The sequence below is a fragment of the Callospermophilus lateralis genome, chromosome 8, assembly GCF_048772815.1.
Source record: "Callospermophilus lateralis isolate mCalLat2 chromosome 8, mCalLat2.hap1, whole genome shotgun sequence".
Lineage (NCBI taxonomy): Eukaryota > Metazoa > Chordata > Mammalia > Rodentia > Sciuridae > Callospermophilus > Callospermophilus lateralis.
This window is the reverse complement of record NC_135312.1, coordinates 67,764,861-67,792,715: the sequence shown is the minus strand read 5'-3', so window position 1 is coordinate 67,792,715 and position 27,855 is coordinate 67,764,861. Positions and strand designations below refer to the sequence as shown.

At 34.6% G+C, this 27,855-nt stretch overlaps 1 protein-coding gene across 1 annotated transcript in view; it reads left to right on the top strand.

The window, feature by feature from the left end:
• Nucleotides 1-26,851, top strand: part of Hsd17b11 (hydroxysteroid 17-beta dehydrogenase 11) — a 28,077-nt gene extending 1,226 nt beyond the window's left edge. Inside the window, exons 2-7 of the mRNA XM_076864343.2 lie at nucleotides 1,394-1,501; nucleotides 6,412-6,543; nucleotides 7,757-7,863; nucleotides 11,754-11,891; nucleotides 23,296-23,412; nucleotides 26,112-26,851. Coding sequence (XP_076720458.1) covers nucleotides 1,394-1,501; nucleotides 6,412-6,543; nucleotides 7,757-7,863; nucleotides 11,754-11,891; nucleotides 23,296-23,412; nucleotides 26,112-26,202 — 693 coding nt within the window. The 3' untranslated portion in view covers nucleotides 26,203-26,851. The remainder of the gene's footprint in view (nucleotides 1-1,393; nucleotides 1,502-6,411; nucleotides 6,544-7,756; nucleotides 7,864-11,753; nucleotides 11,892-23,295; nucleotides 23,413-26,111) is intronic.
• The last annotated feature ends 1,004 nt before the right edge of the window (nucleotides 26,852-27,855 follow it).

Here is a 27,855-nt window from a genome sequence, read left to right as displayed (position 1 = left end):
CAAAGCCTGGGACAGAGTGAGGGAAGCGAGAGAAGTAAAAGATGTAGATCTCAGCTATCAAGTAGAAGAATAGGTCATAGCTATCAGCCCCTTGTGGCTGTTGAGCATTTGAAATATGGCTATTTCTGAATTGAAATGTGCTGTGGATGGAAATAACCCATTTGATTTTAAGGATTTGGTGTGAAAAACAATGTAGTCATTTTTATATGTTGAAATGATAGTAATATGGATATATTGGGCTAAATGAAAGATCAGTTGAACAATTTGTCCCTGGGTCAAATCCCACAACCTTGTGAGTTACAGAAACTACACATCAACAAGCTCTTGGGCTTTTAGATATTGTTGGAACTGGTTCTGACCAAACTTTGCTGCCTGTTTTGTAATGCATAGTTCTGCCTGGTTTGACCCTTACTGATTCATGACCTGAGTTTGAATTACACATTCAGCCTCTCCTTAACTTCCTGAAATGTTCAGGTTAAGCACAATGATACCAACTTTCATTTTGTGTCATTTCTTGGGATGCATACCCAAAACATTAAGTCTCACTGGAACAAAAGTAAAACAAAGTATAAGACCACGAGAGGAATTTATCATGAAGTGTTTGACTCATATTTGGCTAAATTATATGGTGTAATCCATTTGGAAATAATATCTTTAATTCTCCTTTACTGTATGTATCAGAGCAATTCCTTGTTAACTGATCTGATGTTTTCTTTTACTGAATTTATTAGAACAATTTTCTGTTAATTAGTATGATGTTGACTTTTGGCTTTAGTATGCTTTAGTACAACTATTCAGGGACAGTTCTTCAACAGAAGGCATCTGAGAGACAAATTGTTCAATTGATCCAAATAAATATACTGGTAAGTTAAATTTTATTTTTGTATCATGCTTATTGAAATATTAAAATCACATTCATGGCTCCCATTATATCTATGGGACATGCTGTTCTAGAGATGGAAGGACAGAAGCTCCAGGTCATAAAGTTTCCTGGAAACTACTGTGTACATTTTGGTTTTTACTCTGGGAAGGCGGTAGAAGGTGTTGAGCCAATTTCTGTTGAAGAGGATTCTCCAGCCACTGGATTAAAAGAATGAGGAGGAAAAGAAATAAAAAGAGCAAGTGAAGACAGTATTTTGACAATCAAATATGATGGAGGCTTGTCAGATCTGGCTGATAGTAGCAGAATTTGTGACAAATGGTCGGAAAAACTAGGGACAATGTAATGAGAGTTTTTTGTTTGTTTTGGGGTTTTTTTTTTTAGGTGAAGTTAGTTTAAATAATTAACCTTTTATTTTGAGATTTTCTTGGCCCCCCCTTTTTTTCATCTGCTGACATAAATGTTCATGTCATTTGTTATTTTGTTCTCTTGCCTTTTTGTTGCTTTTTCTAGTATGGCATAGAGGAAACGGCAGCTGAATGCAGAAAACTGGGTGCCCAGGCTCATTCCTTTGTAGTAGACTGCAGTAACCGAGAAGATGTTTATAACTCTGCAAACAAGGTAAAATTTTATATTTAGTTAGAAGCACACCATGTTAGAGCTAGGAGGTATTTTGGAGATGATACTGACAAGGTAATTGGGAAATATTATAATTTTTCCAATACTATGCAGTTGGCTAGACCCAGAATTAGTCTCTAGAGCTGATATGCACAGATGTTAGTATGTTGCAGAGCCTTCCAGGGAGCTTGTTAAAAATATATGTCCTTATAATTAATAAATGGGATATGGATTCAAACTAAAAAGCTTCTTCTCAGCAAAGGAAACAATCAATAATGTGAAGAGAGAGCCCACAGAGTGGGAGAACATCTTTACTACATGCATATCAGGTAGAGTACTAATTTCCAGGATATATAAAGAACTCAAAAAACTTAACACCAAAAAAATAAATAACCAAGTCAATATATGGGCTAAGGAACTGAACAGATACTTCTCAGAAGAAGAAATACAATTGATCAACAAATACAAGAAAAAATGTTCAATGTATCTAGTAGTTAGAGAAATGCAGATGAAAACTACTCTTTTTTTTACACTCTTAAAACCTATTTTTATTATAATTAGTGCATATAAATTGCAAAAACTACTCTTAGATTTCATCTCACTCCAGTCAGAATGGCAGTTATCAAGAATACAAACAACAACAAGTGTTGGTGAGGATGTGGGGGGAAAAGGTACACTCATACATTACTGGTGGCACTGCAAATTGGTGTAACCAATATGGAAAGCAGTATGGAGATTCCTTAGAAAACTTAGAATGGAACCATCATTTGACCTAGCTATCCCACTCCTCCGTCTATACCGAAAGGACTTAAAATCAGCATACCATAGTGATGCAGCCTCATCAATGCTTATAGCAGCTCAAGCTCAATTCACAAGATTTAAACTGTAGAACCAACCTATATGCCTTTAAATAGATGAATGGATAAAGAAATGGTGGTATATATACACAATGGAATATTACTCAGTATTAAAAGAGAAGAAAATTATGGCATTTGCAGGTAAATGGATAGAGTTGGAGATTATTATGGTAAACGAAGTAAGCCAGTCCCCAAAAAACCAGAGGCCGAATGTTCTCTCTGATAAGTGAATGCTGACCCATAATGTGGGGAGTGGTAAGAATGGAGGAACTTTGATTAGGCAAAGAGGGGGCAGAGAGGGGGGAATGTGGGCAGGACAGAGGATAGAATGAGATGGACATCATTACCCTAGGTACATGTATGACTGTATATATGGTGTGACACTACATTGTATATAACCACAGAAATGAAAAGTTGTGCTCCATTTGTGTAAAATGAATCAAAATGCATTCTGCTGTCATATATACCTAATCAGAATAAATAAATAAGTAAATTTTAAAAATATATCTACATCCTTGGGACCGAGCCCCAGAGGTTTTCTTCCACTAGGTCTAGGGCAGGACCCAGGAAACTACATGTTGTGTACCCTACACACCCACCTAGTCCATGATTCTTATCAAGGAAATATCCTTGGATATCTCCTGAAGCTCTTTTTTTAACCCTAAAAAATTGGATTAGAAAGCTGGAATAAATAATGATTATCCTTCCCACAGAAGCTCATGTTGCATAGTTAAGACCATAGCCTCTGGAGCTAGACTGGCAGGTTCAAATTCTGATCTTCAGTTAATGCCAACTATATGACTGTGCACACATTTCTTAACCTCTATATCTGATCTGATTTTACTGACTATAAAATGGGGATTACCGCAGTGCCTACTTCATTTGGTTATTAATGAAAATTAAATGCATTAACAATGCAAAGTACTTTGAGTACTTATAGTAGCTGTCCCAGGACATGATCTATATAATTTTGTTGTTAGATATTGCTAGAAGAATCTACTAGCCCAACATCTTTAGTTACCTAAATGGAAAACATTTGTTTCCACATTCATCTTGGACTAGGCTGTTCTGGGAAAAAATAATTTTATTATTTTAGCCCATTCCAGCTAATTTAACTATGATGTTTTTATTGAAATTGTTCTAAGCCTGTGTACTTAAACAGAGTATACAAAGGACATATGATCAGACGTTTTGAAGTAGCTAATTAATATAGCAATCTGGGTATTAGGCCATTTGAAATCACTAAACAAACTCTGGACTTGCTTTCTTTATTATGAAATGTGCAAACAAGACAGTCCTATCCTGAAGAGTTAATAGTAATGATGAAAAGATTCAGGAGTATCGGGGAAATATGATAATGTTTGGTAATATGAAATAGGAATTAATATCTTATAACATTATAACAGTTTCATCAGTTCAACAACATAAAACATCCTGGCTTTCTTGATAATTTGGGGGCATCATTCTGAACAGTTTTTATATTGTTCTAGAGATATGGACATAGGTACAATTGGTGCTGATCAAGGCCCAAATAACTTAGCTTGACACTTAACTAATTTAAATAAAACCTGATGAGATTTAGTGGTGTAGGGTGAGCCTTCTGCATTGATGGACCTTTGCCTCCATGCTTTCTCTCTGTTTGAGGTGTCTTATCTTGGTCTCTGAGATTAGACAGATATGGGAGCATCCCAACCCCACCCTTTAATAGCCATGGAACCTTGAGTAAGAAATTCAGTCCTTCTATGTTTCTTGTTTCTCAATCTTTAAAGTGTACATACAAGAGTTGCTGCCTCATAGAATTATTATGAGAATCACATGAGATAAATAATGAAATCATGTTAAATGCGTAACAAAGTGAAAACTTCTAATAGGTGTTTTGCTACCACCTTTTCCTCAGACCCAAACACACCATAGCATTTTCTCTAACCATTCATAGAAGCTAGCTTTTATTTGAAATATGTTATATAGCAAAACTCATTATGACGCTAGAGTCTATTCAACCAAAAATCTTAGTTACTCAAAGAAATGTAAAAAATATCATATAAGATAACCTTGCATTGATAGCCCTTGGCACCCTGGTCTTATGAAAAGTAGAGCTTAAGCATTAAGATTCTATAATCTTTCTTGGGCTGGGGATGTGGCTCAGCCGGTAACGCACTCGCCTGGCACGCAGGGCGCTGGGTTCGATCCTCAGCACCACATAAAAAATAAAATAAAAATGTTATGTCCACCAAAAACTGAAAAATAAATATTAAAAAATTCTCTCTCTCTCTCTCTCTTCTCTTTTTCTCTCTCTCTCTTAAAAAAAGATTCTATAATCTTTCTTATTTAAAGGAACTGTTACTGATGATATGAAAGTCCAGAATATATACCTATTATTTTGAAGAAAAAATTGCATTATCTGTAATTCTTCCCTATTGAATACAAATATCTTTATAGTTCAAAGGATCCCTTCTGTTGTTCTTTGCAGCTAGCTCTGTTCTTTTGCTTATGTTTCCCCATCTGAAATCATTTTACCTAGATAGCTGTGAAAACCATCTGAGTCACCTCTGTGGTTCTGTAAAGATGAATCCATTGCTTTCAGATTCTCATATTATTTTCTGGACTTGCACATGATCACTTTAATCTCTCAAGTGTTTTTCCTTCTGAATAAATACCAAAGTAGAGATTTAATTATCAAAAGAAAACACATACATGTACCACACATGCATGTTAGGAAAGCATGCATAGTTCTTACATTATTTACATCATATTTGTATTTTCATATAAAGTACTCTCATAGATACCTCAGATGGGCAAGAATCTTCAAACATGTTCCATGCACATAGGTATAAATAAGTCTGTAATAATGATATATAATATTAATTCCAGGCTTGGTGGTGCATGCTTGTAATTGCAGCTGCTTGGGAGGCTAAGGCAAGAGGATTGTGAATTGGAAACCAGCATTAGCAACTTAGCAAGGCCCTAAGCAACTCATCGAGACTATCTCTCTCTTTTTTTTTTTTAAGAGAGAGAGAGAATTTTAATATTTATTTTTCAGCTTTTCGGCGGACACAACATCCTTGTTTGTATGTGGTGCTGAGGATCAAACCCGGGCCGCACGCATGCCAGGCCAGCATGCCACTGCTGGAGCCACATCCCCAGCCCGAGACTCTATCTGTAAATAAAATATAAAAAAAAGGACTGGGATGTAGCTTAGTGGTTAAGCACCCTTGGGTTCAATCCTCAGGACCAAAATAAGAATAATAATAGTGATAACAGTAGCAATTCTCTATGTATATCAGAGAGTACTAGCGCCTTTACATGCATTATTTCATTTTTCCCATAAAAAACCAAGCAAGGACTGGTTTTATAGCTCAATTGGTAGAGTATTTGCCTTGCATGCACAAGGCCATGGGTTCAATCCCCAGCACCACAAAAAAACAAAAGAAAACAAAAAATAATTCACAAGCAAACCATATTATTATCTCTATTTTAAGAGAATCAATTGAAGTTTTGAGAGATTAAATAACATGATCAAAGTTCAGATAGTAGAAAAGCCAGGACTCAACTCAAGGCTGACCAAAGTTACCCCACACTTCACCCCTAAGCCTACTGCCACTTAAGCTGATAAGCAATAGAATAGAGTGACCCTGAACATAAATACAAAGAAAGAAGTAACTATGTTGCCAGCTTAATAGTATAGTCAATTTTACATAATTCTCCATAGAAGTCTCAGAATTTGCCAATAAATTTAACTTTTGGGGGCTTACCATTTGCAATCATGTTTAAAAAATAAATACTGCTTAGCCAATTGCTTCTTGAGCTCTAATCAATAGTACAAAGTCAAGAGACTAAGTTGCAAAAGAAAATTTCTACCTAGTAGACTGGTTGGCAGAGCTGTTTTGAGTATAGGTGTCTAAAATAAAAAGCTTTTTTTCTTTTTGTTTTCATGTTTGCACGTGGATGACAAACCTTTTTTTCCACATACAGTGAAAAAATATACTCCTTGAATAGTGATTACATGCAGACTTATACATTTACCTCTCAATGGATGTATTTTTCTTATTTTTAAAGGTGAAGACAGAAATTGGAGATATTAGTATTTTAGTAAATAATGCTGGTGTAGTCTACACTTCAGATTTGTTTTCTACACAAGACCCTCAAATTGAAAAGACCTTTGCAGTCAATACACTTGCACATTTTTGGGTGAGTATGATTTGTTTTACAAAACATTCCATTTTGAAAACTCCAAAGACTAAGTTTAAAGTGGAGCTTTTAGCAAATATAAGAAAGTATGAAATCAAGAACTGATGGTATAAGTCAGTGGTAGAGCTCTTACCTAGCATGCTCAAGGACATGGGTTCAGTCCCCACCACTGAGGAAAAAAAGTATTAAGTTCATGTTAAAATTTTGTTTAGGTACTAGAGATAACATTATACAGAGAATTCATTTTTCATGCTATGAATAAATTCTACCTATAATTCTCCTAATAATAATAATAATAATAATAATAAAATAATTATAAACTTCAGATGTTGTGTGTATTCTAATTCTCAGCTAGGTTTTTACATTTTCATGTAATTGTTGAGAAATAAAGAAAGAACAGAGACCATCTGAGTCACTCTGTGGTTCTGTAAAGACGAATCCATTGCTTCCAGATTCTCATATTATTTCCTGGACTAAAAATTATAAACTTTATCCTAAACCTCACTGTTCATAAGGTCTTAAATCTTATATACACTTCATGTTTCTAAAATCTCCAAATAGTTCCTGATTAGCTAGTTCATAAAACGTTTCCTCAAAGATTTCTTGGGTGTGAGTTCAGGATGATGCATAGCAAAAGAATATTGGGGTTAGTGAAATTGCAGTATTATTTTATATTATTATTCCCAGATTACTAATGTTTTCATTTGTATTTTTATGTTTGTTAAAATGTAGAATATTGTCTTGTTTCTGCATTTCCTGCATATAGTAGGTACTCAATAAATGTTTAGTACGTGAATTGTTTAGTTATCACTGGATGATTGCTCTTTACTTCAATATTTTGCTGATATAACTTACTTGTTTTCTAACAATTTCACATTAAGTGTAAATTCTTTTGATAATTTTAGATTATTGTCCCAATTTAATATATGAGTAGAAGACATCAATGATAAGAGGTGGAGGATCATGGATATAAAAAGTTAACCATTTAGATGAGGTGGATTCTTAGAGCTTTCCTATCTTTGTTTTGCTTAGTTTTTCTAATGTGGGTATCCCATCCACTTGTCTTATGTCACCGCATTTGACAGTTTAGGTTTTTTATTCATATTAGGAACAATGTTTAAAATATATACCTTTGTTTCAAAATATTCCTAATGAGTCTGCAAATCAAAAATACAATATTTTTTTTTCCTCTCTTAATAAAAACTCTTTCTAGACTACAAAGGCATTTCTCCCATCGATGATGAAGAATAATCATGGTCACATTGTCACTGTGGCTTCAGCAGCTGGGCTAGTTGGGGTTCCCTTCTTACTGGCTTATTGGTATGTTAGCACATGTTTTCTTCATTGGTTCCTATACTTAACTTGTGTGAGATATTTTACCCTGTTTAATGAGGACCGCCTTTATCAAAATAGACTTGAAATTGCTAAAATAGAGTTGGATGGTGTCTTGTGTAACAGCATTATCAACTATTAATTGCTTTCTGTATTTCAACTAGAGAACTATTGTAGAAAAGGCTGTACGGAATTTATCCAGTTATAAACAAACCACTTAAAGCATTTTTCATCCCTCTTAGCAGCAGGGCATTATACAAAACAATAATATTTCTGTACCAAGAATAAAATTAATATTAATAACTTTAATATGAATAAAAATGGATAAAATTTTGTAGATGCAAAACAGTATAACAGAGAATGTATGTGTGTGTGTATTGGGGATTCTAAATATTGAAAGTCTTCTAACAATGGAGTTTAACAATTGAATGATTATTCATTAAAAAAAATCATTGTAATAACTGAAGAATTTTCTATAGCAGGTCAGTCATAGTAATTGTGGGCCCAAATGGGCTGTAAAGACTTGATCGTTGAGGCCACTATAGTAGCCGGGTGAGCCTGCTAGTTCTTGACTGTTTTTATATTTTAGCAAATAGAACTTTTAATACTGTCAAATGAATGATTTCTCAAGCAGATGGCAATGAAATAGCTTGAGAAGAGAAATGGCTTTTTAAAATTCACACAAGGGTGTCATTTGAGCTAACAGGTCAGCATTGATTTGGCTCTGTTTTTTGGATAAGCATCTGATAGATGATAGAAGTTTTGCAGAGATACTGAAGATTTCTGCCAGCCAGAAATCAATATTTATCAGATGTTGTTTTTAACAACTGGGTAATTAAACAGAGACACTGCTTTTAAACATAAAACTTTTAAATTTAAACGTAGAACATAGTTGTAAGAAATGAAGAAATCCCAAGTATACAGCAGTATATATTGCAAAGTGTATATATCCCCTTAACCAGCATGCAAATCAAAAAGCAGAATATACCACACCCCAGAAGCTTCTCTAGGAACTCTTCCCAATCACAGTGCTTCTTGCCTTCTTTAAAGTGACTGTATTGACTTGTAGCACCACAGATTGATTTTGCTTATTCTTAAATTTTTATATACGTGGAATAACACTGTATTTGGGAGATTTCTCTCTGTTGCTATTGTTAACTATTGTTTGATCACTTTTACGGCTGTATAGTCTTATATTATGTACATTTGGATTGTTTCCAGAATAGGGTTATTAAAGAATGATGATATTTTGATTATTGACTCAATCAGTTACTAGCTGTGCAGTCTTAAGCAAATTGCTTAGCTTTTCTGTGCTTCATTTTCCTCACCAATAAAACAGGATATAAACAGCATCTAATCATCAGGATGATTACAGTTAAATCATATAATTCTGTGCACTTAGTATAGAATCTGGACTCCTGCAGGTGTTCAGTCACAGAAGGGTGTCTGTTGGTATCATGTTTAAATTCCATTCTCTTGTTTACACACAAAACAGTAAGGTCTCACCTCTCAACTTAGGTTCCAGAATAATTTGCTCCCATGGAACTAAGTATATATGCTCTGGCTCCTGATTATTATAATGAAATGAGGAAAAACAGATTTACCTGATTTTTTTCTCATATAGTATAGCCCTCGTCTATAACTGTCCTGAGTTGCCACAGCAGTAGAATCTATTGCAACCCTAATAATCTCTCTTAGAAAAAATATTTCAGTTTCTTTTTGGAGTCATGGTCAACAGTTTTAATGATTAATGTGAAAATACACAAGATGAGGGCTGGGGATGTGGCTCAAGCGGTAGCGCGCTCGCCTGGCATGCGTGCGGCCCGGGTTCTATCCTCAGCACCACATACAAACAAAGATGTTGTGTCCGCCGAAAACTAAAAAATAAATATTAAAATTCTCTCTCTCTTTAAAAAAAAAAAAAAACACAAGATGATAGAACTGGATTCATGGTAGGGAAAGTCAATCTTTGTATTACATTCGAAAACATATTTTTTATGACTACATTTATTTATTTGGAATGAAACTAGGAGGTACATTGCTCTACAACACACACATATAAACGAGGATCAGTGAACATTTGTTTCCTAGCAATACTATTACATGATTTTGAATATACAGGAAGATCTTGGTTATCAAGGTATAGTTACATGTTTACAGAAATTTCCCAAGTAAAAGTAAAGAGTTGTCTTTGAACTGCACCCTCTGTTCTCTACTTCTCGTGGCAGATGTGCAAAAATGTATTTTTAATGCTTGCTAAGTATTTTGTTCTCAGATAACTTTGATTTTCAGAAGAAAACAATTAACTGGCTATGTATTTTGTTAAGTCAGATAGCCAATTACCCAGTCTGGGACATATGAAAGTTACCAGTGCAAGAGGACTCAGCAAAACTGAGTCCTGTGGGCGGTGCACACCTGTTATCTCAGCAACTAGGAAGGCTGAGGCAGGAGGATAGCAGATTCAAAGCCAGCCTCAACTGGGCTGCAGTTATAGCTCAGTGTTAGAGCGCTTGCCTAGCACGTGTTGAGGCACTGGGTTTAATCCTCAGCACCACCGAAAAATAAAGATATTGTGTTGTGTCCGTCTACACGTAAAAAAATAAATATTTAAAAAATATAAATAAATAAATAAAACAAAAGGTATCATGTCCATCTACAAAAAAAAAAAAAAAGCCAGTTTTAGCAATGGCGAGGCACCTAGCAACTCAGTGAGACCCTGTCTCTAAATAAAATACAATATAGGCCTAGAGGCATGGCTTAGTGGTTGAATGCCCCAAGTTAAAAAAAAAATGGGAAATTATTATCACTGAACTATATTCTTTTTTATGTTATCCATATCATAATTTTTAAATTGCTAATATTATATACAAATACCACTGAATTTTGTACCCATTAAGTGAATTAATTTCATGATAAATGAATTTATTTTTCTATAAAGTTATTTTTTTTAAACCAGGGATTAAACCCAGAGGTGTTAAACACTGAGCCACATCCCCCAGCCTTTTAAAAAAATATATATTTTATTAGATACAGGATCTCACTGAGTTGCTCAAGGCCTGGCCAAATGGCTGAGGCTGGCTTTGAACTCGCGATCCTCCTGCCTCAGCCTCCCAAGTTGCTGGGATTACAGATGTGCATCACCATACCCAGCTTCAGTAAAGCTATTTTAAAAACCTATTTGGAAAAATAATGTTCATTTACAATAATTTCACTACTATTTCCAAATGAAAGCACTATTATAAGATTTCTTTGCCCTGAGATTCATTTATTTAAGTACCTACTAAGAGCAAAGCACTGTGCTTCTTTGGAGATTCATTGATGACCAACACAGTCACAGAGCTTATAATAAAGTTATGGGAGGCAAATGTTAAAACACTCAGTCCCAAATGAATGTTTAGTTACAAATCTGAGACTATCATGGAAAACGAAGACTACACTGTCATTAACAAACAGTTTAGGGGTCAGGAAAGGCCTCTTTAAGGAAGTCAAGTGATGACTTAAAAAAAGAATAGGGTTTACAAAGGGAAAGTTTCTAGTGAATTTCATGAACATTTTATAATAAGAAGCAGCTTGTAGTGACTTTGGATTCTATGAAACAGCAACACCACAAATAAACATTGTACCAATTTTCCTGTCAACCCATTTAACACACTGAATTCTGACTCTGATGAGTGATACTGTGATATCAGTGTTTCTTTGGCTTCAATATTACCTTCAAATTTACCTGAGCATCTTATAAAATGCAGATGCTGATTCCTTAGGTCTGCACTGGGCCTGAGATGCAGGACCATACTCAACTAAGGAAAACAGGTGTCTAAAGTAAGAGGACATGTCAGTGTTGATGAATTAGCTTGCAAACATTCTCTGTTTATTTTCAGTTCAAGTAAATTTGCTGCTGTTGGATTTCATGGAGCTTTGACTGAAGAACTGAATGCCTTTGAAAAAAATGGAATCAAAACAACCTGTCTTTGTCCTAATTTCATAAACACTGGCTTCATCAAAAATCCAAGCAGCAAGTAAGTTGAGACAAAAGGATTGGTGGTTACTATGAATATCAATCATTTTGTGGGTATTCCCAAATATTTTAATCCCTAAAACACCTGATATTTAATGCACTTAATTCATCTTGCTTTCAGCTTCTATAGATTGTGGGGAACAGGTAGAGAGATAAAGAAAAAAAAGAGAAAGAAGACTGTAAATATGAATATGAATGACACACGTGAAGTTGGTAATCCTTTTTTCCCCTTCCCTTAACCAGTGATTCTCAGACTCAGATATGCTTAAATGTCACAGGAGTGTTTTGGAATCATGTAAGCCCCACACCCAGGCATGATGATTTTTTTGGATTTGATTGGGGAAAGGGCCTTAAAATTTTGTTTTTCAAAAGCATCATAGGTGATTCTGATAGAGATAACCAGGATTACAATGTGAAAAACTCTTCCCTATGGTAGTTTATAAATTATCTTCCAAACTGAATTTCCAAACTCTTTGCTTGATTGAAAAATAAAATAAAGGATAAGCTCTGAGTATAATTTTTAATTTTTTTTTCAATGGTAGGGATTTAATCCAGGGCCTTGCACATCCTAGGCTAGTGCTTTCCCACTGAGCTACATCCCCAGCCCTCTGAGTATAATTTTTAATGTTTCCTTTCTTTAAAACTAGCTTTAATGTCTTTATAATCATAATACTTTAAAAAAAATTTTTTTCAACATTACAGAAAAATACAAATCAGAATCTTCTCAAATTTTCTTAATGCATAGAAACCACTCAGTATATGATAAACATCTTCCTAGGTATCTCAGTATGTATAGAATAAGTTTCTAAACTTTAAATAACTGACATATATTACATATGAGGTTTCGGAAGCAATAACTGCCTACTTCCCTCAGCGTTATGTCATGGGCATCTATTCATATCAATAAATATAGAACTTATGAATATATTGATTATGCATTCTAGGCATCTTTTCTTGTTGATAGAATATAGACCTTTATCAAAAATTGTATTGAACAAAAGGGCTGCTAGTGTTAATTTTAGTGTGGTTTTTAATTTTCTGGATTTTTAACAAAGCAAAGCTGTAAAGAACATCCTTGTGCACAAATATTTTCATACTTGGTAATTGTCTCCTTCAAGTAGATCCATGAAAGAGCATTGCTGCATCAAAGGTTATACAGATTGTAAATATTCATGCCTATTGCTCCCCTTCAAAATGTTGCAAAAACTCCCCTTAAAAATGTCACAGCAGTTTGCACTCCTACCCACAGTGCAATGGGAGCACCTCAGACCCTACTTTTTCATGAGTCTGCCTTCTGCTTATTTTTTAATCATTGCTAGTTCAATACATGAAGAATCATTTTAATTTTATCCAGATAATTGACCAAAGTGGTCACTTGACTTCTTATATGAATTGCCCGTTTCATGATCTCTGCTCACTTTTTTCTATCAAACAACAGAGTTTTTAAATGAATACATAGAGTCCTTGATAATTTGAAATGCCCTTTCGTGTGTCACTTCTGTCACATATGTATTTTTACCAAATGCTATTATTGCCTTTAAGTCTATTTCACCTTAAAATTTCTAAGGTTTGTTTTTTCCCCTTCATGGCCTTTAGGTTCTATGAAGTGAAAATATGAAAATATCCAGTCATGGGTTTTTTGTTTTTGTTTTGTTTGTTTTTTTGTTTCTTAGCAGTGCTGAGGATTGAACCCAGTGCCTTGCACATTCTAACCAAGTGCATTACCACTGAATTACTCTCTAAGCCCTTCTAGTAAATATTTAATGGTTTCATTTTTTCACATTTGAGTCATTACTCCACCCAAATTTATTTTATTTGAGAAATAAAGTTATGGCACAGTGTGCTTTTCCCAAATAGTTAAATGAGTTGTTCTGTACTATTTGTTAAATAATGCATTATTTCCCTCACTGATTTAAAATTTATATCAAAGAAATTCACATATTTACTTGGATATACTTTTTGATTCTCTATTCCGTTGCATTGGTGAGATTTAATTTTTTTTTTAAAGACTTGAAGGAATTGTTTTTATTTTTAAAGAGAGAGGGAGAGAGAATTTTAATATTTATTTTTTAGTTTTCGGCGGACACAACATCTTTGTTTGTATGTGGTGCTGAGGATCGAACCCGGGCCGCACGCATGCCAGGCGAGCGCGCTACCGCTTGAGCTACTCCTCCAGCCCAAGAGATTTAATTTTTAAGTTTTATTCTGCCCCCTCAAACTTTGTGCTTCTTTTTTCCAATTTAGCTGTTCTTACTGAAAACAAACTTAAAATTAATGAGAAATATTCACAATGTGGACACTTAGGGAGATAGCAGGTTCTATCTTAAATACACTTTTGTGGTTTGCATCAGTAGTATTCCCTCAATGCAACAATGTTCAAAGATGGAGCCTGAAGTGATTAAACCATAAGGGTTCTGACCTTATCAGTGGATTAATCCTTTGACCGACTAATAATTTGATGGCATTATTGAGAAGTGGTGGTGGAAACTATATAGGTGAGTCCTAAGCACTGGGGTAACATGCCTTTCGGGACTACATCTTGTCCCTGGCTCCTTCCCCTCAACCTCCCTCTGCTTCCTGGCTACCATGAGCTAAGCATCTTTCCTCTGCCATGATATTGCACCTTACCTCAGGCCCAGAGACAATGGAACCAACAACCATGGACTAATCCTCTAATCCTCTGAGCCACGAGTCAAAATAGATCTTTCCTCTTCTAAGTTGATTTTCCCAGGTATTTTGTCACAGCAACAAAAAGTTGAATAACACCTTAGCTTATGTCCCTCCACAGGTAGGCAGAGTGAAAAGCCTATATTAAGAAAAAATTGGGGAGCTCTCCAAAATTCTGAAGTTCCCAAGAATCTATGAAATGCATGTGCTACCCAGCATATAATGGTATTATATTCCAATAAACCCACTGTAAGTAGAAAATGTCATAAATCAAAAAGCATATAATATACCTCACCTACCAAATGTCATATTTCAGAAACATGGTACACCATAGAGTACCCACTGTTTCCCCTCAAGATTGTGACTAACTACATGACTGAAAGGGAGATTTAACCCAGCTTCAGGAAAGAGGATCATACAGCATATCGCTCACTAGCTCAGGGAAAGACCAAAATTCAAAGTATAGTTTCTACTGATGCATATGACAGATGTTTATTATGATGGATATCACAAAGTTGAAAAAAATCTTAAGTCATTCTATTCATCTGTAGTCCTTAATATCTATTTTTAAGGCACAGTTTTGTTAGAAAATAAAAGTAAGAGTAAAGTTTTCCATGACTGTGCACACGTGTCCCAACCCTCAGGAGGCTGAGCAAGAGGGGATCACTTGAGACTTCAATTTTGAGACCGGTCTGGGTAACACAGTGAGATCCCATCTCAACACAAAATAAGTATACATACTTCAGAAGGCTAGTGCTAAAGTTCATCTTTATTAACCAGAAAACCCTAACTATACCCTGAAAAGAGAAGGAAAGAAATGTGTTTTGGGGTCAGGGAAGGAAGTTGAAGAAGAGGAGTAGAAGAGTTAAGAGTTCACTGAAACTGAGCAGATGTGGAAGGTACCGCTTGCCAATTTCCTGTTATTTTCAGCATTTAGATACTAAAATAACACACTTGAAGCTGTTTTTGTTTGGGTTTTTTTTTTTTTTTTCCTCAGACTGTATTTCATTAGTTAAAAAACATACCCTATTTTTTTTTAAGTCATAACTGAATTTTTAACCTTACCCCCAAGACAAGTCTGCACAAGGCAATAGTGCCCTCTTTTGACAAAACTCTGTTAGCACAACTACAACAAAATTCACTAAAAACATGACTAGATGCTAACATGATTCTAGCCTGATAGTCATATGCATATATAAAACTGGGTAGCAAGGGCCTGGCTCATGGTCCTTTCTTACGGTAAACTGGTAATAGAGTGTTTCCTAAAGATGGGTTTTTAATTTGTGAACTCTTATCAGAGTCACTGACTTTCTGGGCCACTTCATATAGAAAGATCCTTTATGTCTGAGGTTAGGAGTAGAATCATTCATACTCTGTTGGTTTGGAATAATTTGAAATTTTAAGGGTGTTTTAATATTTTCTTTCCCCTGAAGAAAAGACTAAAAGAATTTCAGATGTTGTTCAGCCATTAAATCTTGCCTATCAATGATTTGTAATGTGGTATGTGCCCTAAGGTTGTACCTTTTATACTTTAACAATATGATATTTTGCTTTTATATATTAATTAAACCCGGTCCTATTTTAATGCAAAAAAAGAGATGGGTTTTTAAAAAATATTTTTAGTTGTAGATGGACACAATACCTTTATTTTGTTTATTTAGTTTTTTTTTTTTTTTTTAAATGTGGTTGTGGAGATAGAACCTGGTGCCTCATGCTTGTTAGGCAAGCACTCTACCCCTGAGCCACAGCCCCAGTCCTGAGTTGGTTTTAATATAGAAATTTGGTCCTTCTAAGAAGGAGGAGAGCAAGTACCCTAATTGAACACTAAGTCAATAAAATCTGTCATTTTATTAAATCTCACAGTCATACTTTGTTAGTTGTCTTCAATGAAAGAGAATTATCTAAGAATTAGAGATATTAAGTAATTTGCCCATAAATACCAGAAAAGAGATTCAACTTCTGAGTAGAGAAAATTGAACCAACCTTTAAATGGCTGAATTTGAAATAATTGGTTTTATATTAATATTGGAACTTTCATGATCTCTTTGAAAACACCCAGATAAAGTTTATTGGTTTTTGTAATATACTTCTAATACACTGCCAAGAAACTGGTTTGCTATAAAGGTTACGGCACAGCATAATTTGAGTTTATGGAAATTAAATATAGCAGGGTGTTCTGATGAATTTTTTGGAAGCTAAGAATTATTTCTGTTACATAAACTTAGCCATCAATAGTTTTCTTTAGAACATTTATTGAAGACCTGCTAAATATTTGAAGCATTCCTAAGTACCTTACATAAATATAGAAACATTACTAGGTACCTCTGATCGCTAACGTTGGAGAATTAGATTGGATCTCCTGATCACAGTTTGCCTATTCCTGCTCTAATTCTCATAATAATTCTGAAAGGTAAGGCTTTTTGTTAGCTTTCTATCACTGTAATGAAATACCAAGATAATCCACTTATAGAGAGAAAAGATTTATTTTATTTTGAGATAATCAATCATGAAGAGTAAAGAAATATTTGGCTCACGGTTTTGGAGATTCCAGCATCTCTGACCAATTGGCCCCATAGCTTTTGGGCCACTGGAGAGGTGGCTCATCAGTGTGGGAGCCCCCTGGTGGAGCAAAGCTGTTCACCTCATGGCCAGGAAGCAAAAGAGAAGAGGAAGGTGCTGAGGCCTGCTCTTTCTTCCAAGGGCACACTCCCAATGACCTCCCACCAGGCCCACCTCTAAAGGTTCCATCAAGTGGCAGCAAGCATGGGACCAACCTTTAATAGACAAACCTTTGAGGGATACTTAAGACCCAAACTATAGTGTTCTTTTCATACTTTTTTAAGACAGAGACTGAAATTTGGAAAATTTGAGAAAACTGCTGAAGGTCACACTGACTGGAATTCCTACATAGGTCTCTCTGGCTCTAAATGCCCAACTAATAGCTTTATTTTTCACATAAATTTTAATTGAAAAATTCCCCCTGAGACTCATCATTTTAATATGCATGTTAAATGTTTATTGGAAACATCCTTATTGTTTTTCTGATAATGTATCATGATAGTAAACAAAATTTAAATACTCTAGGAAAAAGGCCCTTTTATAAATACTCCTCTCCCAGAGATAACCACTTTATTAAAAAATTCGATTTCCAGTTACAGTTTTTCAATTTAATGATTTCCTTATTTTAATGCATCGGTTTTTTTCCCTGTATCTGGAAATATGCTGTTCTATAAACGGTCTCTTTGACTTCTGTATTGTTACATAATTACCTTGCTTTATTTCTTATAATGTTGGCATGCCAATGTTTGATCGATACTTAGATAATAAATGTATATCTTTGTATGTGTGTGTATGTCTACATAGATGTGTGTTGTGTCTATGTATTATATAGATAGATGTGTGTGTGTGTGTGTGTGTGTGTGTGTGTGTGTGTGTATCTTTGCTCACTTTTCCATCCACTTTGTTATGATCGTTTTTTTTGGAATGGAATGGCTGACTCAAAATGTGTTTTGCCAGGCATGGTGGTGCACACTTGAAATCTCAGCAACTAGGGAGGCTGAGGCAGGAGGATCACAAGTCCAGTGCCAGGTCAGAACTCAGCAATTTAGCAAGACCCTTGGCAATTTGATGAGAACTTGGGGAACCTGTCTCAAACTTTAGCTCAGTGGTAAGGTGCCCCTGGGTTTAATTCCTGGTGCGAAAAAAAAACAAACAAAAAAACATGTTCTTACATGTTTACTTTTTTATAGATTTGTCCTTGAAAAGATTGTCCAAATTTATTCTCTCATCATAGTGGTAGGGCCTCACTGGGTTACAACAGTTTCAAATATTAGTTTTTGTATGGTGAGCCACTTTGCATTGCTGGAATAAAAAGAAGAGTTTCCTCATCTTCTACTTTTTTGGAAGAATTTGAGAAGGATTGGTATTAATTCTTCCTTAACCAATGTTACACTTTGGATCTGGAATGGCCCCCCAAAAGCTAATGTGTAAGGCAATGCAGTAATGTTCAGATGTGAAATCACTGGATTAGGAGAGCTCTGACTGTATCAATGGATCAATCCATTTGATGGGTTGATTTTTGTGTTTTGTTTTGTTTCCAGATATTAAACCCAGGGGTCTTCAACCACTAAGCTACATCCCCAGCTCCTTTTCAATTTTTTATTTAGAGGTAGGGTCTTGCTAAATTGCTTAAGGCTTCACTAAGTTGCTGAGGCTGGCTTTGAACCTATGATCCTCCTGCATCAGCCTCCCAAGCCACTGTGATTACAGGCCTGAGCCACTGCACCTGACTCCAGTTTTCCTTTTGTATTGATTTCACTATTGTACCCAGAGATCACACTTTGAATAATTTCAGTCATTTTAAACACATTGAAATTTGTCTTGTGGTCTGACATGTGAGCTATTCTGGAAAGGACTGTTCATATGCTTTTTTATTACTTTTTAAGTTCTTAATATTTATTTTATTTATTTACAACATGTACTAATTCTTTCAGATTAGATAAAAAGGAACATTATTATCCACATTTTTGTATGAAATTCAAAGATACCAAATAATTGTTCTCAAGTCATACTGCTAATATGAAGCCAAGTTACAAAAAAAAAAGAAGCCAAGTTACAATTTGAAATATCATCTGTCTGATCTGGTCATATGCTCTTGAGAAGAAAGTGTTCTCTGTGTTGCTAGGTAGAGTATTTTATATCTGTCTGGTTAAACTACTTGATTTATGATATTGCTGAAGTCTTCTGTTTTCTGCTAATCTTCTGTTTGCTTATTACCTACATTGCTGAGATTCTCCAACTGTCATTGTCAAAACTGTGTCTTACTTTAATTCTAAAAGATTTTCTTCATATACATTGGGACTCTGTTGTTAGGGGAACAAGCAATTGTGATTTAATTTTTTGCTGAATTAAGTTATTTCTTGCTTTTCAATTAATGGTTTAAACAATGTAGTATAATCTGAATTTGTTAGATTAGGTATAATAGAGTGTTCTGATTATTTTTTGATAGCTATAAGTTTTAAAACACCTACTCTTCTACCTGTAATATATATACTCAAATTGTTTTTTCTTTAGATATTTAAGTGTATGTGTGTGTGTGTATCACAGGAAGGCATTAGTTTTTACTGAATAGTATGATAAAAAGAAGATAGTGTATAAGAAGATATTTTGGGGGGCTGGAAATGTGCTCAGTGGGAAATCGTTCACCTAGTATGTGAAGCCCTGGGTTCAGTGTCCTGTGCCCAAAAAGGAAAAAATTAAGTGGCATTTATATAGCTGTATCAAGTGCATGGAAATATGTGTATTTCCATGCTGGCCTGTTTTCATCCAGTAATGTCATGGTGGTAGCTTAAAGACAGCCATAGTGAGTAGGTATATTGTGGAAATCAGAAAGTACTATAAAACTGGGATTTTTGCCAGTGTCAGTTTTTAAACATTTACCACCATTCCACTGCCTTATCCCTGGTTTTCAAATACAGAAATAACAAAAACAAAAACCTGAGTTGAAATGTTTCCCCCAGATTACTCTGCTACTTAGCTGATAAAGTAGATAATCAAACAGACCTTAACTCTCTCCTGCCTAAATATTCCTCCTCCCCTACACGTGCCCTTTTTCCCCACCCAAACAAATTGGCCCAAAGTGGTTTTGTATAGTTTCTACAAAATCCATTATGAACATTTGTTTAATAGGATTTGCAATTCTGATTGACATTATAATGTTGGGGGAAAATGTTTCCAAGTTCTGACATTTAAGTGATTAAGATTTTATTCTACCAACAAATTTTATTCTACCAAACAAAGATCTTATTCTACCAAAAAAATTTTAGAATTTTTTTCTAAAAGCCTTTTCTTTTGGCCCTTTTTTAAAAAAATTAGAGCATTATAATTTTGCAAACATGCTTGGAATTTTATTTTATCCCCATTCCCTCGATTTCCTTTCCCTCCTCCTCCCCCCATTCTTCCTCTACTCTGCTTGTCTTCCTTTTGCTCATTATTGATTTATTTTTTATTGTTATTTTCTGCAAATACAAAAGGTGAAATTCCCTGTGGCATATTTATAGGTTCACACAGCAGGAATGTGTTAGATTCATTTCATAATTTCCTCCCCTTTCCCATCCCTCCTGATCTCCTTCTACTATACTGATCTTTCCTATATCTTTACCATACCTGACCCCAACCCAACCCACCTTCTTTTCTTTGTGTTGCTCTAGCTTCCATATATGAGTGAAAACATTCAACCCTTGATTTCTGAGTCTGGCTTATTTTTACTTGACATGATGTTCTTCATTTTGATCTATTTACCAGGAAATGCCATAATTTCATTCTTTTTTATGTCTGAATAAAACCATCATGTATGCAAACCACATTTTCTTAATTGACTCATCTATTGACAGGTATCTGGGCTGGTTCCATAATTTGGCTATTATGAATTGTGCTGTTATGAACATTGAAGTGACTGTATCACTATGGTGTGCTGATTTTAGTTCTTTTGAATAAATAGTGAGGAGTTGGATAGTTGAATCATATGGCAGTCCCTTCCTAGTTTTCTGAGGAATCTCCATACTGCTTTCCAGAGTGGTTGTACTGTCCTACAGTTCCACCAATTATGTATGAATGTACCTTTTCCCCCACATCCTCATCAGCATTTACTATTTGTATTCTGACTAGAGTGAGATGCAATCTTAATGTAGTTTCAAGTTGCATTTCCCTGATTGCTAGAGACATTGAAAATTTTTCATATATTTATTGTCTTTTGGTTCTTTTAAAGTCATGATATTGGGTGTAGTGTTGCATGCCTATAATCCCCGCACCTCAGGGAGGCTAAGGAAGGCAGATCACAAGTTAAAGGACAGCCAGGGCTACTTAGTGAGATTATTTAAATAAACAAATTCAAATAAATAAATAATTTTAAATAAATAAATAGGACAGGAATGTAATTCAGTGGTAAAGCATCTCTGAGTTCAATCCCAGTATCTACTTAATTAATTAATTAAAATGATATTAGATAGTCATTACATTTCAAAGAAAAGACACTAAGAACTTTAAGAGAGCAGGTCACTAAGTAAAGATCAGTTAGTGCAACACCACATGATTTGGGGGTTAGCAAGGCCACAGCTATGCTGTGGACACAGGTGTTTATGAGCTTTCAGGGAACTTGCGAATGTGGAAGGCTGGTAGCAATATGCTACAAAGAATTTGCTTTTCAGGGCGAAATAAGCTTCAGTTTCTGGATTCATCCTCCATGGCACACATACTGGCCTACACCACTAGCTAAAGGACTGCTTAGTTTGTTCAAGCTTCCATTTGCCTTTGACTTTTGCCTTCAGTGGGACAAAAAACATCCATCTAATTTTTATATTTCCTCTCCTGTTTAGTTTCCAAACTTTTCATAAATAATATTATAGTTTCAGGGTCCCATGGTAAACATGGTCTTCTAATAAATGACTGAGAATGAAAGACTGTATCATGGGTTTTTAAGTTGTCTTCTCCTTTGTGATTCAGTTACCATGTACAAAGCTACACTTCTTGGTAGTCCAAATTTTACTTTACAACTTATTTTTTCCCTCTTGAATGCACTATAATGTATTTATTTATAGAGAACTTCGTATAATACTTTTTGTCATACTTCTTTTAACTAATTATACACATTCAGAATCTGCTTCCCCAAAATGTTAGCCTCTCAGTTTAGTGACATTGGCAAGTTTCATGAGTACATTTAATTATGTGTCTCTTTTTTCTAAGTGATTAACAAAATATTAAAAACTGACAAACTCTTATGACAACAATCCTCCCTAAGTGATCTTAACCCTAACACCCAGACTTGAAAGCTACTTTTAAAAATTTGTGTTTTTTTAGTTATACTGACAGTAGAGTATATTTTGACATATTCTACATACATGGAATATTCATGGAGTATTCTTGTCATTGACATGACCTGGAGTTACCCTGGCCATGTATTCATATATGAACATAGGAAACTTATGTCTGCTTCATTCTACTATCTCCTATTCCCATCCCCTCTCCATTCCCTTCATTCCCATTTGTCTAATCCAAAGCACTTCTATTCTTCCTTATACTCCTCTTATTGCGTGTTAGCATCAGGTATCAGGGAGAACATTCAGGCTTTGGTTTTTTGGGATTGGTGAAAAGCCACATTTTAGGGACAACTTGCTAGTCTGTGATGCAGGGTGGTTACACAGTGATGGTGTGTGACATGGAACTAAGTAACAAGGCTGAAAAGTAAATCAAGACCTAATAAATGTAAAAGTTCCATGGGATGATCAAGAAAGTAGAGCCAGGGGAATAACTATATTTTAATTCTTCTGAAACTTTAGACTTCATTCAATAAGGATACTTAGTATAATAACAAAACTTGTACAATAGTATCTGACTTCTTCCCCAAGATTTAGAAGTGAACTTGTTAGTCCTAATATAGCTAACTTATTTTTGAGTCCTTCTATAATTATCATTCATAAAATAAAGTTTACAGTATGACTAGGGTGTTGTAAAACTTAAATAACAAATGTAAAGGTCTAGCACAATGTATCGTACCTAATAAGTACTAAATAAATGGTTGTTCTTATTAATGATAAAGTAGCTGCAATTTCTGAGCACCTTTGATAAACTAGCTGATACAGAATAGTTACGTTGAGTCATCTGGTAATTTCATTTATTTAACACTAAGCCAAAACTGAAACCTTAATGAATGTTTTGTTTCTAAAGTCTGCCTCTGATTTCAGTTTAGGACCCATCCTGGAACCTGAGGAAGTGGTAGACAAGCTAATGAATGGGATTCTGACTGAGAAAAGGATGGTTTTGGTTCCCTCCTCTCTAAACTTTTTACTTATCTTGGAAAAGTAAGTAACAGTTAAGTTTGTCAGCATTAGAAGTGAACATTTATCTCTTACATGTTTTTAATTCATATTTTAAACCAGACAGTTGATAAAGTGTAATTAAATAGAGTTAAGTTAAGAAAAAACAATAGACTCAAAGATTCTATCAATTTTTTTTAAAAAACCCCACAGGTTAATCAGGTAGGTGAGATTGGTATAACTATTGAGTAAACTAACTGAATCATGTCCACATGTTTTTACATTCATTTTGTTTTTTAAAAAGTGTTTATTTCTGGAAGTCTTGTCTTACAAATGAATGACTATGAAGGATATTTTAAAGCATTTTCACATAGCAAAATCATAGGGCAATGAGATTAAAGAAGACCCTAGTTAGGTTTTAGATATTGATTCTCAGATATCATTCACCTTTTATTTTGTGGGAAATCATAGTGAAGCATAGGAATTGCTAAATGATCTTTTATCATTTTGGAGATCCTTGAGCTTTACTACTTCCAGTGGGGTCCATGGACTACCTCCATCAGGGTCTTGGGAAGTTTGTTAAAAATACAGAATCTCCTGATCTCCTGAATGAGAACTTGCTAAAATACCAGATGATTTATACGCATATTAAAATTCCAGAAGCCCTCCTTTGGAGCAGTAGCACTCAACTTTGGAGTGCATTGGAATTCACCTGGGGGTTTAAACAATGCTGATGCCTGAGACCTGCTCCTTAAGATCCATGATGGGCCTAGTTTTCAGAGATGTAGCAACTCTCTGGGGGATACTAATGTCAGCCCATGTTGAAAACCTCTGGCTTAAAGACTCCCTCATCATGACACACGCCATGTCATGACTCACTCACCTGAGACAGCAGTATGGCAGGGAGGCTGTTCAGGTAAGTAGGAGAAACTGAAGAGGAGCCTTGAGTTGACTGGAAGAAGAAACCTCTTGCTGCTGGTGCCTAACTTTAGGCTTCTCCAAGTTGGTGGAGATCAGGATCACGAGGGAAATTTAAAAAATAGATTCCTGGATCTCACTTCTAGAAATTTTAATATGGGATAATTGAGCTGGGACTCAGAAATATGTATTTTAACAGGTAACTGCCACCAGAAGTTACCTGTTGGTCTAAAGATTATACTTTGAGAATTAATGATCTAGAATACCAAAAGAATTCCATATTCAACGGATGACATGTGTCAATCTTTCTAGCCCTTTCTGCTAGAAGCCATGGTTGAATATGCCCTAGACATTTAGGTATAAGGCTCCAGGTGTCCTTGATGAGAAATGAGTGAGAACTTGTTTTTAGCATGGTGTGTGTCTCATTGCATAGGTGAGCACTCAGTGTTATGGCCCTTTAGAATGTAATTCTCTGGGAGAGAAAAATTTGCCAATTTTTCATCACTATACCCCTGTACTTTGGAGAGTGACTGGCACATAGAAAGCACTAAAGTCATTCTGATTCCTAGAACTTTAACTCAAAGTTTGTACTTTGGAGTTGAATGAAGATGTGTTTGGGACTTGCTGTCAACAGAAACACAGATCAATTACTGAACTTCTTTGAAACTCAGTTTCTTCCTCTGTGAAATGGAAACAACAGTAGGACTTTTTGAGGCTGAGACGAGTAAATAAAACATGTAAAGTACTCTGTATTTATACTATGAGTACTCAATGAATGTTATGTGCTGCTATTTACTATTATTATTACAACTACAATTACTATCATTGCCTTAATTCTCCCCCATGAGGGCTGGCTGTTCAATTTCCAAACCCTATTTTAATGCTGTCTGTCAGATCTCTGTATATTACACTGACTTAAAATTCTTTTTCTCTCAAGCACATTAGAATATTATAAGCTCCTGAATATTCTTTTAACTATATGTTGGGAAATGAGACATACTACATATCTATCACTGTTCAAGACATTTTTTATCAACACTAGATTCCTCACAGGAGGGCTGGAGTTGTAGCTCCATGGTAGAGTGCTTGCCTAGCATGTGTGAGGCACTGTGTTCGATCCTCAGCACCACATAAAAATAAATAAATAAAGGTTATGTGTCCATCCACAACTAAAAACAATTAAAAAAAAAAAGATTCCTCACGGAACACTTGGGAGAGAGAGATTAATTTTTCCATTTACATGTGAGGAATTTAAACTCAAAGGTCAATTAATTTGTTCATCAGTATTCTCAAAACTAAGTGCATTGGCTGCCTTTCTGTTTAGCAGTTCTATTTCCCCAATCTTTAGTGGAACATTTAAATAATATTCTGAATTATAAAGTACAAAATTAGCTTCTATTCTCACTTATTTTTCATTGTCATGTTTCTATTTTTAACCCTTTAGTATCTCAACTATTCTGTTCTTCATGCCTCTTCCCTTAGATATTCTGAAAAACATAGGAGTATATTTATTTCAAAAATAAATACAAACTTCAAAAATAAGTACATATGTATATATATGTGTATATATATATGTATATGTGTGTATGTATGTATATACATGTATATGTATATTTACAAAAATATTCAGGTCACTCCTACCCTTTTGAAAAGGAAATGAATTTAATAGGAAAAAATATATAATACAAACTCAGAGTTAAAGTTCTCAATCTTATCTAAGAGGAACATGACCTGATTCAGGAGAAATTAAAATATTTTAAAAGAAGATATTTTGCAAATGCACTTAATATTTATTTCCTAATTATTTTTATGTATCTTTCTTCTAGGTTCTTACCTCAACGTTTCCGGGAAATTTTAAAAAAAAGAGTAAACATTAAGTTTGATGCAGTTATTGGATATAAAGTAAAAGAACAATAAGCACCTGATTTTCTTAAAAACTTATTTACCAGGTTTCAGTTGATTTCATCTAATAATAATAAAAACTTTAATATTTTAAATCATTTCCCCTTATTATCCTATTTTCCTCAATATCACCTTTGGGGGCCATGCCATACTGGCTTATTACCACTTGTTCTGTAGGTAAAAGCTAACTTCATGGAATACAGACATAGATCTTAAAAGTTGACCTTATGGAAAATGAGGAGAAAAGAACAAAAGCAATTTCATCACAATAATTTCTCAGATTTTGTGACTCATCTACAGGTTTTCAAAATTTGTACTATAAATGTTTAAGATATTATATTTTTAATTGCACTTACATTTTATATAACTGGCATATATCCTTTTCTATTCTGTATAAAATCATAAATTTCAAACTCCAGATATAATGAAGGGTTACATGTCTAGTAGCATTTCACAGTGAATTTTGTGATCTTTCAAGTGTTTCATCCTATATGTTACCACTATTTCCTGAGAGATGCTTCACATTTTGAAGTCAAACATTTCAGCATAAAGAAACTAGAGATGGATATGTGTTACAAATTTAAAAGCATCACCGGGATTTAAGGCAGAGAATTGGGAGAATGTACTTATAAAATAAACAATAATAAATTGGGCCAAATATCAACTTTTGTTGTTTCCATCTTTTTATCTTAAACATCACATAGTTTAACCTTCAAATTAAAAGAAAATCAATCATGATAAAACGGCTCTTTTTAAAGTGTCTAGAAATTTCTTAAGTATGAAGCTCAATGAGATCAGACTAAGTTTAGACCTTTAAATGGAAAAGATAAGTATGATTGTTGGGGACCTACTAAAGAAAAATATTTTCTGACTGCCTCGGTCACATGTACATGAAATAAATATTGTTGATCTTTATATCAGACGGTTATATTCAGAAAACATGAAAGAACCACTGATCCCCATGGAATATAGCAAATGAGCAAATTTTAAGCTCAGAAATGTCAAGATAATAGATTTTTATCCATATTAATAATGTTTATATAACATGTCAAATGTTAAAAGCTTCACTTATTCAACAAGTCATCTCATCAGTGTCAATGCAAATTATGAGAATCATGGTAATCTGTTTAAGGCAAGTTGTGCTATGGATTCTACAAGATTTCTCAGAAGGCATTGTTCCACATTATGTTTCTCCCTCTTTTCCATAAATTACCTTATACAGTAAATACAGTAAGCTTCTAACTCACTTAGAAATAGATTTGTTAAGTTAATACCTGTATCAGCTTGCCTGCCAATGAAGTAAGCTAAGAGAAAGCCTTTAGGAAACTTCAGTAAGATCATTTAGCATACACCAAAGTATACTGATAGCATTCCTCTTTTCCCAATAAATATGTCTTGGCTCCTAAAACACTCATCAGAAATTACTTGGATGAACTTTAACATTAACCCTGATGAGAAATAAACATTCTTCTTTGGATATTTTATGACAGAATGGTAGTCTATCCCATTTATTGAATGTTAACCATATGCCAGGCATAGTTTGCCATTTAACCCCATGGCAATCCTGTGCAGTAGGATTGTTAGAAGGACTTGAACTAGCTGTGGATGTGGCAGTGGATGTAGAAACCCAGAAAAGGAGCCTTTGAGTCTGGAGCCCCACTCTGCAGG